The following is a 17815-nucleotide window of genomic DNA, read 5'->3' as shown; positions in this document are numbered from 1 at the left end:
ACATTTTAAGTAATAAAAAATTAACAATATTTTAACAGGAAACAGGTTCGGTTATTAATAATGAAATAGGTATCTCGCTGCAATATTTTGAAGCAGTTACTTACAATATTTACAAGCAAAACTCTCTATATCACATTTTACTTTCGTGGTGAAGAACATGGAGAGAGGAAAGAGCATTCAGAATATTTCGGTTATCACCTTTACAATCGATATCCTCGAATGTAAAGCAACACTGCTTATTATCATGGAAAAAATAAGTGTATTTTGAAAATGCCGGTTTTCATACGCTCTCACGTGGATATGTCAGGGAGTATGTACATCTTAAAGCTTTTTGGTGGACGGGTGTTTTCTTCCGTAATGAGCTGCAATGTTTAATAAAAAATTGTAATGTTGATATCACTATCCTTTTTTTAGAATAAAATATTTATCCATAACCGATAATTTTTTAAAATAAATCTTCTATGTCTTCCTCTCGTCGCTACGACGTTACTTTGTAAGAAATTTATAGACTGACATTCTGTTGATTACAGAAATCTCTGTGAGATCGGACAGCAAATAAATGTGCGCATACGATGCGATTCGATGGCAGATTTGATGTCAATTCCGTGAAAAATTACCAGGAACGACTATTTTAAAGATTTCTGACTAATAGTAAAAATATTGCAACACAGTGATTCATATGTGAAAACCGACAGTTCTTTTTAAAAGTGCGGTTTCTAATCTATTTCGCTCACAATTAAATACATATCCACATCAGAGTAAATGTTTTATAATGAAGAAACTCAAGACATCGTCTTTCAGTAACACGTATTACAGTGACGGACACAATAACGTAAAACCCAAAGTCCCTAGACATTTTATAGTGTCTATTTAACGAGTGAAAACGGAATCTCCCATATTCAACGACTTTTGTGAGTGGTGCTTAGTGGAGCAGATATTTACTTCAGTTCTGTAGCTTGCATTTTTGTAAGACTTGTGTCGTATAAGTACATCATTACCGGCTCACTGGGATCAATCCTCTTACGCACTGCATGGTTAACACCACATTAACGTCAATTTTTGCCCATTCTCTGACAAAATCAGTAGTTTTTGTTTCGGAACTAACAATTTCAGCGATGTCACTTCATTCATAGAAAGATAGTACATCTTGTGGACCTTCATGACCTACGAAAGCTGTCAAAAGGTTGATTAAGATGTACCAACGAATAATTGAAGACTAATAATGAGGCTTCAAGTTTTAGTCTTTACTGATTCACTCCACCTTCCCCCTCGCTTTGACATCTGCCTCCAACCAGCGACTGCGAACAATTTCTTTGTCTTTCGCAAAAATATTCACGTTCTCTCGCATGTGTTATTAATAACTAGTTCTGCATGGAGTGTACTGAGCATATCATTGCTGTAATACTATTCAAGTTTGATGCCATGTATCGGGTTTATGTTCGTCTTCAGGATGCTAGAGCTTGCAAGGCTAACATGTAATGTGTAATGTTCACCAAACCTCTGAAAACATCAGTACAGAGAAAAACATTACGTCTCGAGCGAGGAGTAGACTTATGGGAGCAGAGCCCAGTTATAATACTACATCATCACTGTTGTGTTTACTTTCGAAAAGTCAAAGGAAGGAACTTAGTGCCAGCCATGTTTCGCATAATTATGTAGTCCTACACGTATGGCAACGGTAAACACTTTTCTTCGATGTCTAAGTCTATAGTGTGCACAGAAGACAATTTTATTCCAAGAGGTAATACGAATATTTTTAGTCTTTCAGCGACTGAGCCGAACATTCAGCGGGGATTCTCCGTCTGCCAGCGTTCAGCAGGTGAGTTCTCCATTTTGTGTAGTATCCTGAGACACTGCTCCTTCTTCCAGCGAGACTGGATGTAACGCTTAACGAGGATTCCTGATGTTCCAGAGTGCAGCTGTCAATGTTGTCCTTCCGCGATGTACGTAAATGTAGCTATGTGCTTATGCAGTTTATCTAAACCGAGCTTAGGTGGAGTGGAGTGTTTCTTAGGTGACAATTAACCACCTGTCGGTTCACAACAACGCATTTTTGAAAGGCATTTGGACACACACTTAAACTTTCAGCTACAATGAAACAATCTTGGTCTGACGCTCAGCCGATGACGTTTTGCGTTCTTGCGCAGCATCTTGAGATACAGTCAGCACATTCGGCAATACTGAAGCACTCGCTGGATGGGAGGTCCTTGTGGGCTGACGATCACCCGATGAGGTCTCCGTTTTCTCCCAGCATCTCGAGACGTCAGGATCATCGGCAGCACTGAGCCACTGGCTAGATGGGGATTCTCCGTGGGGAGGCACTCGGCTGGTGTCTCCCTTCTCCTGCAGCGTCTGGAGAAATATGTAGTACCTTTAACAACACTGAAGTACTCGCTGGGTGGGGATTCCCTGTGGAATGACGCTCAGCTAATGAGATCTCACATTCTTTCTCAACATCTCGACACACTAAGGGCGACTGGATGCAGTGAAACACTCCCTGGATAGGGATCTCTCGTGAGCTGGTCAGGTCTCCATTTTTTCGCAACATCACCAGACACAACTAGCACGTTCGGCAAGCCTGAAACACTCTCTGGATGGGGATTCCCCGAGAAATGGCGCTCAGCTTATCAGGTCTCCGTTCTTGCGAAGCATCTCGAGCCGCAGCTCGTGCTCGCGCGCCTTGAGGCGCAGCGCCGCGATGCTGGAGCTGCGACGGTCGATCTCGGGGGCGGCAGCTGCCGCCGCTGCAGCCGCCGCCGCCGCTGCCGCCGCCACTGCCGCCCCCGGGCTGGTTGGCGGGCCTGGAGGGTGCGGCGGGGGAGGCACGATGGCAGCTGCCAGGAGCGCCGTCGCCGTGGCCGCCTGCTCCTGCTGCTGCGGGGGCAGAGGCGGGGGTGGATTAGGCACCGCCTGCTGGTACTCGTCTTTGGGACTGTGCCGCTGCTGCTGTTGCTGCTGCTGATGTTGTGCAGCTGAGATATTTGCCAGCAGTGTCTGCAACAGGATCAACAATTCACATATCAAAATACGTAAAGGATCTAATCAGATAAACATACAGTTTTAGTTGCGAATTATCATAAACTTGTAACAATAAGGAATACCAATAGCCGTACTTACTGCAAAATATATTAATTTCGCCACCAGTTTCGGCACTAAATTAGTGTAATCTTTAGGTCCATGCAAAACTGGTGGTATTTGGAGTCGGCATTATGAGTGATTTAAAATGGAATGACCATGTAAAATTAATCGTCGGTAAAGCAGATGCCAGACTGAGATTCATTGGAAGAATGATAAGGAAATGCAATACGAAAACAAAGGAAGTAGGTTACAGTACACTTGTTTGCCCACTGCTTGAATACTGCTCACCGGTGTGGGATCCGTACCAGATAGGGTAAAGCGTTACGGAGATGATAAATAGCTCCAGTGGAAGACTCTGCAGGGGAGACGCTCAGTAGCTCGGTACAGGCTTTTGCTGAAGTTTCGAGAACATACCTTCACCGAGGAGTCAAGCAGTAGATTGGTCCTTCCTACGTATATCTCGCGAAGAGACCACGAGGATAAAATGGGAGATATTAGAGCCCACACAGAGTCATACCGACAATCTTTCTTTCCACGAACAATACGAGACTGGAATATAAGGGAGAACCCATAGAGGTACCCTCCGCCACACACCGTCAGGTGGCTTATGGACTATGGATGTAGATGTAGATCTAACCCTCGGTGCATTATGACAGGTACCATGTGTATTCCTGATCTCATGGACTGCTTACGCGATGGCTACATCTTGTCAATAGAACAGCGAATATACTACCTGTCATAATGCACCGGTGGTTAGATACCACCATTCGGTTTGCACAGGGACTGATGATGACACAAATGTAGTGTCGAAACTGGTCGCGATATTAATATATTTTATAAAAAATACGGTTGTAAATTCCTTATTTCTACAAGATAAATATAGAGAAGACTCGAGCTAACTCGCTCTTAGTAAATCGATTTCTCGATAAATTGAAATAACTGTCGCGTCACTCTCCGAAATACTCGATAAATTGAAGAATCGTGTTTTTATTTATACATTCGATAAATCGAAGCGATTGTCACAACAGACTACCTGCGAACGGTGTATAATCCGACAACAGCGGCCGAGAAATTCTCGGTAATTCGATTTCTTCATACCTATTCAGATAATTATTTGGTAATTCAGCGCTTTGCAACATTCCTTTGATTCTCGACAATGCGTAAGTTACTACAGTACATAAATCAGCTGTAAAAGTAAAGTTGAAGCAGTATATGTGTTTGATTTTCGCAGAAAAGAAGCATTTATTGTGGTTGTGGAATGTGGAGTGGAACAGAAAGAAGACGTGGCGAAAATGTCAGTCACGCGGTCGACGATTCTGAGGCGAGAAGTTAAGTTTGCTGCAAACATGTCGTAAGGACGGAGGCAGCGGGACAGGCTAGGAGTGTTCCCACTTGTTGCAAAAACGTTCAAATGTGTGTGAAATCTTATGGGACTTAACTGCTAAGGTCATCAGTCCCTAAGCTTACACACTACTTAGCCTAAATTATCCTAAGGACAAACACACACACCCGTGCCCGAGGGAGGACTCGAACCTCCGCCGGGACCAGCCGCATAGTCCATGACTACAGCGCCTCTGACCGCTCGGCTAATCCCGCGCGACTATTCCAGTTTCTCATCAGATCCCTTGAACTTCGAATTATAGTCAGTCGACTGTGCCTGGAACCAAACAGTGGAGGAACAGTACGATTTTGACCCCAGTCATCACAGTAAGAATTATTAAGTGTCCCTTCAAAGCCGTTAGGGACGAATGACAAGGGAGTTACAAAAATAGAGGTGCGAGAGACTAGAAAGTCTTGCGAACAGCATGAGCATGAGGGGAATTTTCTAAAAATGTTCTGGGTGGCGGACGCCCAACAAAAGTCCATCGCGTCAACCACCTCAGATAATGCGGAATTCCCCAAATCCAATCATACTGCGCTGATTGGAAAAACTTCAACTGTGCGGTGGATGCTGTAGCAGAGTTTCAGACCTAGGGCCTACTCCGACCATTATTACATCTACATCTACATCTACATCTATACTCCGCGAGCCACCTTACGGTGTGTGGCGGAGGGTACTTATTGTACCACTATCTGATCCCCCCTTCCCTGTTCCATTCACGAATTGTGCGTGGGAAGAACGACTGCTTGTAAGTCTCCGTATTTGCTCTAATTTCTCGGATCTTTTCGTTGTGATCATTACGCGAGATATATGTGGGCGGTAGTAATATGTTGCCCATCTCTTCCCGGAATGTGCTCTCTCGTAATTTCGATAATAAACCTCTCCGTATTGCGTAACGCCTTTCTTGAAGTGTCCGCCACTGGAGCTTGTTCAGCATCTCCGTAACGCTCTCGCGCTGACTAAATGTCCCCATGACGAATCGCGCTGCTTTTCGCTGGATCATGTCTATCTCTTCTATTAATCCAACCTGGTAAGGGTCCCATACTGATGAGCAATACTCAAGAATCGGACGAACAAGCGTTTTGTAAGCTACTTCTTTCGTCGATGAGTCACATTTTCTTAGAATTCTTCCTATGAATCTCAACCTGGCGCCTGCTTTTCCCACTATTTGTTTTATGTGATCATTCCACTTCAGATCGCTCCGGATAGTAACTCCTAAGTATTTTACGGTCGTTACCGCTTCCAATGATTTACCACCTATGGCATAATCGTACTGGAATGGATTTCTGCCCCTATGTATGCGCATTATATTACATTTATCTACGTTTAGGGAAAGCTGCCAGCTGTCGCACCATGCATTAATCCTCTGCAGGTCTTCCTGGAGTACGTACGAGTCTTCTGATGTTGCTACTTTCTTGTAGACAACCGTGTCATCTGCAAATAGCCTCACGGAGCTACCGATGTTGTCAACTAAGTCATTTATGTATATTGTAAACAATAAAGGTCCTATCACGCTTCCTTGCGGTACTCCCGAAATTACCTCTACATCTGCAGATTTTGAACCGTTAAGAATGACATGTTGTGTTCTTTCTTCTAGGAAATCCTGAATCCAATCACAAACCTGGTCCGATATTCCGTAAGCTCGTATTTTTTTCACTAAACGTAAGTGCGGAACCGTATCAAATGCCTTCCTGAAGTCCAGGAATACGGCATCAATCTGCTCGCCAGTGTCTACGGCACTGTGAATTTCTTGGGCAAATAGGGCGAGCTGAGTTTCACATGATCTCTGTTTGCGGAATCCATGTTGGTTATGATGAAGGAGATTTGTATTATCTAAGAACGTCATAATACGAGAACACAAAACATGTTCCATTATTCTACAACAGATTAGAGACATTTGTTAAAATATTCCACGATACAACTATCGTGAAAATTTTAATACGTAAGTGCGACATTTATGGCAGTGAAAGTTAACATTTTACATAGTCAGAGGGTTTCACATTATGTCATCTAAAAGAAATTGCAAAGTTTTGGTTACTGGTGTTTAGCGTAGTGGCAACATGGAGTAGAGCGCTCTTATTAGCTGTAGAGCAGCGGTTCAGGACATTTCTGTGACAATTACCCCTGAGTGTAATCACATTTTAGCTACAACCGCCCCATACCCCCTTCTTCTCTCCCCTCAAAAAAGAAGCTGTGCGCGCGACCCTGATGCCAATTTTCACCGACTCTAGGGGAGCAGTGCAGCATAGCGCAGTAAATTTAGTGCCGTGTATTTAAGATTATCGCATGTACATTGCGTTTAACAGCATTAGAAGAAAACTAACCAACAAATCCGCAAGCTGTCAAAAATTATACTGTTAAAGTTCTCCTGTGCACTTACAAACAGCCATCGCTGTAGTTACTGTTGTGTTATGGTGTCGTCAGCCATTTATCAGTTGTGGGGCAATTTCTGGTGAATTTCGGGGTCTATTTACAATTCGGGGAAGGTGTTTTCATGCTAAAGTTAAAGGATAGTTGATGTATATGACTCAATTTTACTGTCATAGATACAGAGTACAGGTCCGCAGCTCGTGGTCGTGCGGTAGCGTTCTCGCTTCCCGCGCCCCGGTTCCCGGGTTCGATTCCAGGCGGGGTCAGGGATTTTCTCTACCTCGTGATGACTGGGTGTTGTGTGATGTCCTTAGGTTAGTTAGGTTTAAGTAGTTCTAAGTTCTAGGGGACTGATGACCATAGCTGTTAAGTCCCATAGCGCTCAGAGCCATTTGTACAGAGTACAAAGTACGTATGTAGTGTGTGGACTATGTGAGGAACATATTGTTCATTCATTCGTTTCACAGTCTGTAGCCTCCATCACACAGTGTCACACGTTACCATAGTCTTTGGAAAAAAAAAATGTTTCTCCTGGTAACTTTTGTTCCCTTTTGAGAAACACTACTATAGAGGGATCTCAACCTATGGGATTGCCAGTGGTCATTTAGAGTCAGGAAACCTTCAGTCATGAAGGAATTAAAGACAGAAGCACGCGCGCTGTCTTTGGTACTCAGACACCCTTTGTGCGTTACCTAGAGAAGGAAAATGCGATGTGTAGTATAAAATACATTGATTTTCCAACAATCTGAAACAAGCAGTGTGCGAAACTGTTGAGCTCTAGTGTACAAAGAATGCTGTTGCATGACAATTCATTATTTACATCGCCGGTCACATCCGCCCCTGGTAGCTGAGTGGTAAGCGCGACTGAATGTCATACCTAACGGCCCGGGTTCGATTCCCAGCTGGGTCGGAGATTTTCTCCGCTCAGGGACTGGGTGTTGTGTTGTCCTTCTTGTTGTTGTTGTGGTCTTCAGTCCTGAGACTGGCCTGATGCAGCTCTCGATGCTACTCTATCCTGTGCAAGCTTCTTCATCTCCCAGTACCTACTGCAGCCTACATCCTTCTGAATCTGCTTAGTGTATTCATCTCTTGGTGTCCCTCTACGATTTGTACCCTCCACGCTGCCCTCCAATACTAAATTGGTGATCCCTAGATGTCTCACAACATGTCCTACCAACCGATCCTTTCTTCTAGTCAAGTTGTGCCACAAGCACCTCTTCTCCCCAATTCTATTCAATACCTCCTCATTAGTTATGTATTCTACCCATCTAATCTTCAGCATTCTTCTGTAGCACCACATTTCGAAAGCTTCTATTCTCTTCTTGTCTAAACTATTTATCGTCCACGTTTCACTTCCATACACTCCTTACAAATACTTTCAGAAACGACTTCCTGACGTTGAAATCTATACTCGATGTTAACAAATTTCTCTTCTTCAGAGACGCTTTCCTTGCCATTGCCATTCTACATTTTATATCCTCTCTACTTCGACCATCATCAGTTATTTTGTTCCTCAAATAGCAAAACTCCTTTACTACTTTAAGTGTCTCATTTCCTAATCTAATTCCCTCAGCATCACCTGACTTAATTCGACTACATTCCATTATCCTCGTTTTGCTTTTGTTGATGTTTATCTTATACCCTTCGTTCAAGACACTGTCCATTCCGTTCAGCTGCTCTTCCAAATCCTTTGCTGTCTCTGACAGAATTACAATGTTATCGGCAAACCTCAAAGTTTTTATTTCTTCTCCATGGATTTTAACACCTACTCCGAATTTTTCTTTCGATTCCTTCACTGATTGCTCAATATACAGATTGAGTAACATCGGGGAGCGACTACAACCTTGTCTCACTTCCTTCCCAACCACTGCTTCCCTTTCATGTCCCTCGACTCTTATAGCTGCCATCTGGTTTCTGTACATATTGTAAATAACGTTCTGCTCCCTGTATTTTATTCCTGCCACCTTCACAATTTGAAAGAGAGTATTCCAGTCAACATTGTCAAAAGCTTTCTCTAAGTCTACAAATGCTAGAAACGTAGGTTTGGCCTTCCTTAATCTGGCTTCTAAGATAAGCCGTAGGGTCAGTATTTCCTCACGTGTTCCAACATATCTACGGAATCCAAATTGATCTTCCCTGAGGTCAGCTTCTATCAGTTTTTCCATTCGTCTGTAAAGAATTTGCGTTAGTATTTAGTAGCTGTGACTTATTAAACTGATACTCTTCACGCAGTATCATATTTCCCATTTCATCTTCATCTACTTCTTCTTCCATTTCCACAACATTGTCCTCAAGTACATCGCCCTTGTACAGACCCTCTATATACTCCTTCCAACTTTCAGCTTTCCTTTCTTTGCTTAGAACAGGGTTTCCATCAAAGCTCTTGATATTCATGCAAGTGGTTCTCTTTTCTCCAAAGGTCTCTTTAGTTTTCCTGTAGGCAGTATCTATCTTACCCCTAGTGAGATAAGCCTCTATATCCTTACATTTGTCCTCTAGCCATCCCTGCTTAGCCATTTTGCACTTCCTGTCGATATCATTTTTGAGACGTTTGTATTCCTTTTTGCCTGCTTCATTTACTGCATTTTTATATTTTTTCTTTTCATCAATTAAATTCAATATTTCTTCTGTTACCCACGGATTTCTACTAGCCCTCGTCTTTTTACCTACTTGATCCTCTGCTGCCTTCACTACTTCATCCCTCAAAGCTACTCATTCTTCTTCTACTGTATTTCTTTCGCCCATTCCTGTCAATTGTTCCCTTATGCTCTCCCTGAAACTCTGTACAACCTCTGGTTCTTTCAGTTTATCCAGGTCCTATCTCCTTAAATTCCCACCTTTTTCCAGTTTCTTCAGTTTTAATCTACAGTTCATAACCAGTAGATTGTGGTCAGAGTCCACATCTGCCCCTGGAACTGTCTTACAATTTAAAACCTGGTCCCTAAATCTTTGTCTTACCATTATATAATCAATCTGATACCTTTTAGTATCTCCAGGGTTCTTCCATGTATACAACCTTCTATCATGATTCTTGAACCAAGTGTTAGCTATGATTATGTTATGCTGTTCGCAAAATTCTACCATGCGCCTTCCTCTTTCATTTCTTAGCCCCAATCTATATTCACCTACTATGTTTCCCTCTCTCCCTTTTCCTACTCTCGAATTCCAGTCACCCATGACTATTAAATTTTCATCTCCCTTCACTACCTGAATAATTTCTTTTGTCTCCTCACACATTTCATCAATCTCTTCGTCATCTGCAGAGCTAGTTGGCACATAAACTCGTACTACTGTAGTAGACGTGGGCTTCGTGTCTATCTTGGCCACAATAATGCCTTCACTATGCTGTTTGTAGTAGCTTACCCGCATTCCTATTTTTTTTATTCATTATTAAACCTACTCCTGCACTACTACTCCTGCACTACCGCTATTTGATTCTGTGTTTATAAACCTGTAGTCACCTGACCCGAAGTCTTGCTCCTCCTGCCACTGAACTTCACTAATTCCCACTATATCTAACTTTAATCTATCCATTACCCTTTTTAAATTTCCTAACCTACCTGCCCTATTAAGGGATCTGACATTCCACGCTCCGATCCGTAGAACGCCAGTAGTCTTTCTCCTGATAACGACGTCCTCCTGAGTAGTCCCCGCCCGGAAATCCGAATGGGGGACTAATTTACCTCCGGAATATTTTACCCGAGAGGACGCCATCATCATTTAATCATACACTAAAGCTGCATGCCCTAGGGAAAAATTACGTCTGTAGTTTCCCCTTGCTTTCAGCCGTTCGCAGTACCAGAAGAGCAAGGCCATTTTGGTTAGTGTTACAAGGCCAGATCAGTCAATCATCCAAACTGTTGCCCTTGCAACCATTGAAAAGGCTGCTGCCCCTCTTCAGGAACCACACGTTTGTCTGGCCTCTCAACAGATACCCCTCCGTTGTGGTTGCACCTACGGTACGGCTATCTGTATCGTTGAGGCACGCAAGCCTCCCCACCAACGGCAAGGTCCATGGTTCATGGGGGGGTGAGGGGGTGGGGGTTGTCCTTATCATCATCATTTCATCCCCGTCGACACGCAAGTCGCCGAAGACTTGCACCAGGCGAACGGTCTACCCGACGGGAGGCCCTAGCTACACGGCATTTCCACTTGCCACTGGTCACGCAGTTGAAAGCGTTACCATTTCGGTTCAGCGCTGCTGGAAGACTTAGTACCTACTGTATTTGTGTGGGTCACGTTCTAACAGCTGTATCTGGGTAACTAATAAAACTTGGACACATGTTTTATAGAACGTTTTATTCGAATCGGTCTATACTACCAACTCCTAAATTATTTACTGTTCTTCCTGAAACATGTTGTAGATGGCTGAACCTACTATTTAAGTGTCACATGACTATTTCTTATTTTGTTTGCCTTAGGCCATAGACGGCATAGACCGCACATGGCGTTATTGTACTGAAACATACATATTAGTCTTCTGATTCGTGATGGCATACGTTTGCAGACGACTTCTGGTATACTGTTCAGTTTGTTTTCAACTGATCTGTAGTACTTCCACTAAATGTTTCTTTATTATAATTTTAAAATATTATGTAGCATTTGTTTGAACCAAAAGATTTATGGAAGCAAGTAACAATTCAATCAACAGGTAAAGTTGTTCTAACTATACAGGAAAATGTACGAACTTTTTTTTAATATTTAATTTGAATATTCGCTCTGAGGCCTAGAATCATGAAGATTTTGAGACGGTAGAATGTTAATACGTGGTTCACTACAAGCTATTTACCTTGAAGCAACGTTTTCTAATACATTATGCCTTTTGATGCTGTTTCATTAGCTGCTTAAAAACTGGACATTATGAACAGAAATGGATATTATTTCTAGTAAAATTATGATAAAACATGTTTCACTTATGGTTGAGGAATCGTTTGCAAAAATAGAATATGTCGGTACAATGTTAGCGGCTGTAGTCAGATACAAAGCATTAACAGTCTAAAGTCTTCCAATTTCTGTCACTTCAGAAAAAAGGAGTACAGCAGTCAAGTGATTTTACGAACAGAGAGCATAATGCACACATTTTTACTTGGTTGATTTTAAAACGGCTTGCATTGTACGTGTCAAGCAAGTGCTGCAATGGAGAGGAGTATTACAGGGAAGTATGTTTCGTAACTAGTGTCTACCCCTACTGCGGATAGTTAGCTTTTTTATCTAAGAAGGAGTTGAGGGAAGCACTTGCGATACTCCTCGAATTCCTTCCTCATTCATTTTACGCCCATACACACACATAAAAGTATTCCAAGAAAGGTCTTTATTCTACGGTTTAGTTACGTGCTAAAGTTGACGATAATGTGAGGGAGAGGGGGGAAAACAGACCCTGTGGGGGGGGGGGGGAGAGATCGGTGGAAGGGCGGGGCGTACCAACACCAACGATGTTTCATTGCACTCATGGGTAATGGTCCAAGAAAGCTTGGAAACCACTGGTATATATGTACAGGGTGGTCGAAAAGTCCGGAAACATCCTGATAAAATCCAAATGGAGTACCAAACAAGGAAACAGAGTCCCTACACACGAGGAACGGGATGGGGGAAACTTTGTAGGGTATGCCACCAACATGGCGGCCATCTTGAAAGCCGCCATCTTGGATTCAACTCCAAAATTTCAAATGGGAATGTGCTCATGTGACATACCAAACAGATAGAGAATTTCACCAGAAAAACAATGCCGTTGTTATTTTAAACATAGCTTTATTCATTCTCGGGTTATAGCCAATTACTTGCGGCGGCAGTGGGACGCTCGGCAGCGTGAGTATTACCTACTGAGAAGTCATAAAATGGAGTCTGAAACGGTGCAAAGTGACTATCCCATGCCTGATATGTTACATGTGTTTGTTAGGTATCATTCACTCATGCTAACGTTTTAATCAATGGTTATCAGAGGTTACTGGATGAAGAAGTGTTTCCGTTGTTGTTAACGGAGGACGGGACATTTCCGGAATTCTTCCATCATGATGAGCCCCACCACAGTATGGGCACAACGTCCGAGCATACCTGGATGTGCAGTTCCCTCAAAAGTTGATTGGTCATAGGGAGTGGCTTCCACATTCACCAGATTTGACTCTGTTGGATTTTTATCTTTGGGGTCATGTCAAAGCAATGGTCTAGTCTGTGAAAATACGGGATTTGCATCATCTAAAGCAGCGCATTGTTGATGCGTGTGGTCAAATTCAGTCAGATGTGTTGGTCAAAGTTCATCAGGACTGGGTTCGGAAGATAGCATTAACAAGCCAACATAATGGACAACATATCGAGCCATTCCAATGACTGTTGATGATCTCTCTGGACTGTGTAACTTCGGCGTAATGTCTCTTCAGTACATAACACACATGCTGCAGAGCGTCCCACCGCTAACATGTAACTGGCTATAACCCGAGAATGAATAACGCTATGTCTAAAATAACAACGGCATTGTTTTTCTGGTGAAATTCTCCATCTGTTTGATATGTCACATGACCATATTCCCATTTGAAATTTTGGAGTTGAATCCAAGATGGCGGCTTTCTAGATGGCCACCATGTTGGTGGCATAGCCTACAAAGTTTCCCCCTTCCCGTTCCTCGAATGTAGGGACTCTGCTTCCTTGTTTGCTATTCCATTTGAATTTTATGAGGGTGTTTCCGGACTTTTGGACCACCCTGTATATATGTATATATGGGATAAGCTGCCCGTTGTTTCGATCTGATGCGTGGTGGCAAAGCGGGCACGGACCTGGAAGGAACCTGCAGCGGCGTGGTGGTAGCCGAGGGCGCCGAGCCCCGCGGGCGCTAGCAGCGGGGGCGGGCCGTGGGGCGGCGGGGGCGGCGCCGGCCGGAAGTGCGGGGGCGGCAGGTAGGCGGCCAGCTGGTAGCGGAAGGCGCCCGCCGAGTCGAAGGCCGGCTTGCGCAGCCCGAAGCCGAGGTGCGAGAAGGGGTGCGGCAGCGACGGCGCGACGACGGCGGCGGGCGGCGGCGCGCCGTAGGCCTGCAGCGGCGAGTAGGGGTGCGCCTGCGGGCCCACCTTCTCCTGCTTGCGCCACTTGGCGCGCCGGTTCTGGAACCACACCTGCAACACCGCCGCCAGCCGGCACTTAGCAACGCCGCGCTGTCGTACGCAGGTGAACTGACGTCGCACATAGATAAATAGCCGTATACAACGCAGTTTTCAAGAAGACCCCAACTCAGATTCAGAACAATCCTTTGCTCCCTGGTCAAAAACCGTCCACAAATGGGGAAAGAGACAGACTACGTCCTGAAGCCCCTCCGTATTTAAAACCAAGGAACTAGGAGGTGCGTTTTCAAAAAAAAAGTAAAAAAGAACAGTATTACAGAAACTTCATTTTTACATAAATAAAATGTCGCGTGACGAGGGCCTCCTATCGGGTAGACCGCTCGCCTGGTGCAAGTCTTTCGATTTGACGCCACTTCGGCAACTTGAGCGTCGACGGGGATGAAATGATGATGATTAGGACAACACAACACCCAGTCAGCGGAGAAAATCTCCGACCCAGCCGGGAATCGAACCCGAGCCCTTGAGATTGACAGTCCGTCACGCTGACCACTTTTATTTATTTTCTCTACCAACTTTTTTTTTAATTTTTTAATTTTTTGTTTTTTTATATTTTATTTTTTTATTTTTTTTTATTTTTTTAATTTTTTTACCTCGGCCAAACTTTTTTTTATATACATGGAAAAAGGCGTCTTTCAGTTACGACAAACAAAATTAGAATGCACATCCGTAGCAACAACAGAACAAGAGTTCCTTCTAAACTATGAAATAGAATTTGAAACCAATAGTGCGATGATAGATAATAAAGAAAGAAAATGTAAACAAATCCCGCACGCCATTCCATGTGCATGACCCATCTGCGTACAGATTCCATGTTCCAAATTGGTACAACATTTCGCAGCGTGTGGAGCCCCATGAAGGCGGTCATCCTCTGCCCGTTACTCCCCAACTGTGAGGGGGGTTATCGAAGACACTGCGCAAATAGTTGCCAAATAGTTGTCGGTATCGGGGTGTACGCTCAAGTGTGCTATGACTGTCCTGGAGAAATTGCCAGTAATCAAGTACCATCTTCTCATCATATCGAAAGAGGTAGTATATCGACATGCCTTTAAACAATGTGAGAGCGTGAGTCTTCGCAGGTGGGAAAAAGTATCCTCTGGACAAAGGAGGAGCCGTGGCTCAATTGTGCGAGGCGCGAGACGTAGGTAGCAGGCGAGGATCTTCTGCTCTGGCAGCCATACCTCTGACGCCGATCCACATGTTAAACGGTGTTCGTCAGTATCCACGAGGTGGCAATGTGGGCAAGGGGGGGAATCCGCCATCCCAATAGCGTGCAGCCTTTGTCGTGTTACAACCTTCCCGTTCACCACCTGGTACCACGCGGCTCGTACGCGCGTGGGGAGGAACGGCTTCTGGACCGCTCTCCACACTGCAGGCCATAGGGTCGTAGGGCTCTTCTTCTGAATCACATGGCGAGGGATGGACCTTAGCAGCAGTCTGTAAAAGTCTCTCGCCTTGGGAGTGCGAGTGTTTGGAAGGTCGGGGTGCACGTAACTATACTCAAGAATAAATGCCGAGAGGTGCGAGAGTGAGGGTGTAATGTGCGCAACCGTGACAGGTGGCAGAAGAGACGCCGGCAGCAATTCCTCTAACAGGCGTCCCGTAAGGGAAGCATCTTTGTGGGTCCACAATTTCAACATTGTGCACAAGTATAATGCTGTAGCCCTCGCTCGTACATTTATAAGTCCCAGTCCGCCATCAAGCGGAGGCAGGGTGAGTGTTTCGTAGCGGACTTTAAAGAGGTGTCCGGCGGTAAGGTAATATCCAAACGCTGCTTGCAGTCTGTGTGCCATCGCTGTAGATATCGGTAGGACCTGGGCCATGTGGATCATCTTAGTTGCCACGTGAAGGTTGAGGTATTCTACACGCTGTAGGAGGTCCATCCGTCGAAGTAAGTTCCAGCGAACTTCTGTGCGTATCGCCTGTAGTAATCGTGCATAGTTCATGGCAGCCGTGCGGTGCACATCCTGTGCAAATGTTATGCCCAAGAACCGGATCTTGTTAACTAGTGGGAGTGGGGCTAAAGCGTCCTCCTGTAGACCTCTCCCAATGGGCATCGCTGCCGACTTGGCCACATTCATGAGGCTGCCCGCTGCCAAACCATAGCGATTGATCCATTGTATCACGGAGCGTACCTCGTCACCAGATCGGACGAATAATAGAAGGTCATCAGCATATATCCTGCAGTGAAAGGTGTGATCCATCAATGACATGCCCGAGAGCCTGTGTTTCAACCCTCCGACAAGTTGTTCGAGTGCGATCGCGTAAAGGATCATGGAGAGTGGGCATCCTTGGCGAGCTGACCGACGGATTGGAAAGGGACCCGCAATCCGTCCATTGACCAGTACACGGGATGCAGCTCCACGGAAGAGGCGCTGAAAGATGTCGAGAAAGGCAGGCGGAAACCACTCAGCTACCGGGGGCGGACCATTTTTACATTACACCTGGGAACTTAAACTACTTCTCCACATAGTATCTGCTTATATTAACGCACTTGTAGTATCGTATGGTCATAGAAATTGTCTCATTTTTTAACGAGTCCTGTACTGCCGTTTCGACACCGTCACCTTCTTCGCAGCGCAAGCGAGCAAGGTCGCTTTAGTCGTGCTAGAACAAATGATAGTCACTTGGCGTTAGGTCGGAGCTATACGGAAGAGGACGAACTTGTTGCCAACCATATTCCTCGATGGGATCTAGAGTTCGAAGACCCGCATGAGCACGGGCACTGTCGTGCAGTAAAACATGCTCTCTTCTGAGCATGCAACGCCTTTGTTTTGGATTTCATGGTGCAATTTCTGTATGATCTCACAATAGCTATCTGCATTGTCTGAGCTAGGCCCAAGGCAAAAAATCGACAAACAAATCTTCCTACCTTTCCAAAAACACAGTGCCCGTGGTTTCTCGGGACTAAATTGTTTGCTGAAACCTCTCTTTCTTGGTGAATGTTTACGGTGTCCATTCCAAGTACTGTTGTTTCGATTCCGGTGTATCTTGAACAATTCATTGTTTTTATCTAGGAGGAAACGGACGAGATAATATGAAATGGGGTAGGTTCTGTCTTCTTGAATTTTTTAGGTTTCTGCACGACATTATAAGTCATAACGGACTCTCGTTCACTTGGTTTGTCATCGTGGGCCTTTGGTCGGCCATCTTTACATGCTCTACACCATTTTTAACCATTCCAGCGTTCTTTCCCCATACATTTCGATAATATATCATAGAATTCTGGCACATTTCACTTCTTTTGTGTTTAACAAATGACTAACGGCGTGTATTTCAGAATCAACGGCATTTTCAGTGGTTTGAGCTACTTTATACACGTATAAATAAACGTTCACTCAAGCGAAAGCTGCCGTAAAGGCGACAGCAAGGCTTCAATGGTCATTATCAAAATGGTACATACTTTGAAAAAGTGTTAATATCGACGAAAGTGACAAAAAGAGTTCTCGCCAGTATGTACCTACGTCTTACATGAAATGTATTCGCAGTTTCGAATATCGACGACCATCATCTGTATAGTGGAATGACGACAATGGAGATATGTGCCGTACCGGGACTCTTAACCCACATTTTCCGCTTATCGCGAGCTGTCACCTTACCATTAGACTATCCGAGCGCGACTCACGGCCACACCCAAACTTCCGTATATCTTCATCCATGTGTCTACAGTCTGTGCAAGTACCTCCATTACGTATGTTTCTCTCTGCCGGCCGGTGTGGCCGAGCGGTTCTAGGCGCTTCCGTCCGGAACCGCGCGACTGCTACAGTCGCAGGTGCGAATCCTGCCTCGGGCATGGATGTGTGTGGTGTCAGGTTAGTTAGGTTTAAGTAGTTCTAAGTCCTAGAGGACTGATGACCTCAGAAGTTAAGTCCCATACTGCTCA

General features: G+C 44.5%; 1 protein-coding gene across 1 annotated transcript in view; it reads right to left on the bottom strand.

Annotated features, from left to right (window-relative positions):
- Positions 1-462: 462 nt before the first annotated feature.
- LOC126150881 (homeobox protein aristaless-like) overlaps positions 463-17815 on the bottom strand; it is a 1095272-nt gene continuing 1077919 nt past the window's right edge. Inside the window, exons 5-6 of the mRNA XM_049915905.1 lie at positions 13597-13929; positions 463-2994 (exon numbers count right to left, since the gene is read on the bottom strand). Coding sequence (XP_049771862.1) covers positions 2620-2994; positions 13597-13929 — 708 coding nt within the window. The 3' untranslated portion in view covers positions 463-2619. The remainder of the gene's footprint in view (positions 2995-13596; positions 13930-17815) is intronic.

The sequence above is a fragment of the Schistocerca cancellata genome, chromosome 2 (genome assembly GCF_023864275.1).
Source record: "Schistocerca cancellata isolate TAMUIC-IGC-003103 chromosome 2, iqSchCanc2.1, whole genome shotgun sequence".
Lineage (NCBI taxonomy): Eukaryota > Metazoa > Arthropoda > Insecta > Orthoptera > Acrididae > Schistocerca > Schistocerca cancellata.
The sequence above is the reverse complement of the archived record's forward strand: the minus strand, read 5'-3'. Positions and strand labels throughout refer to the sequence as shown.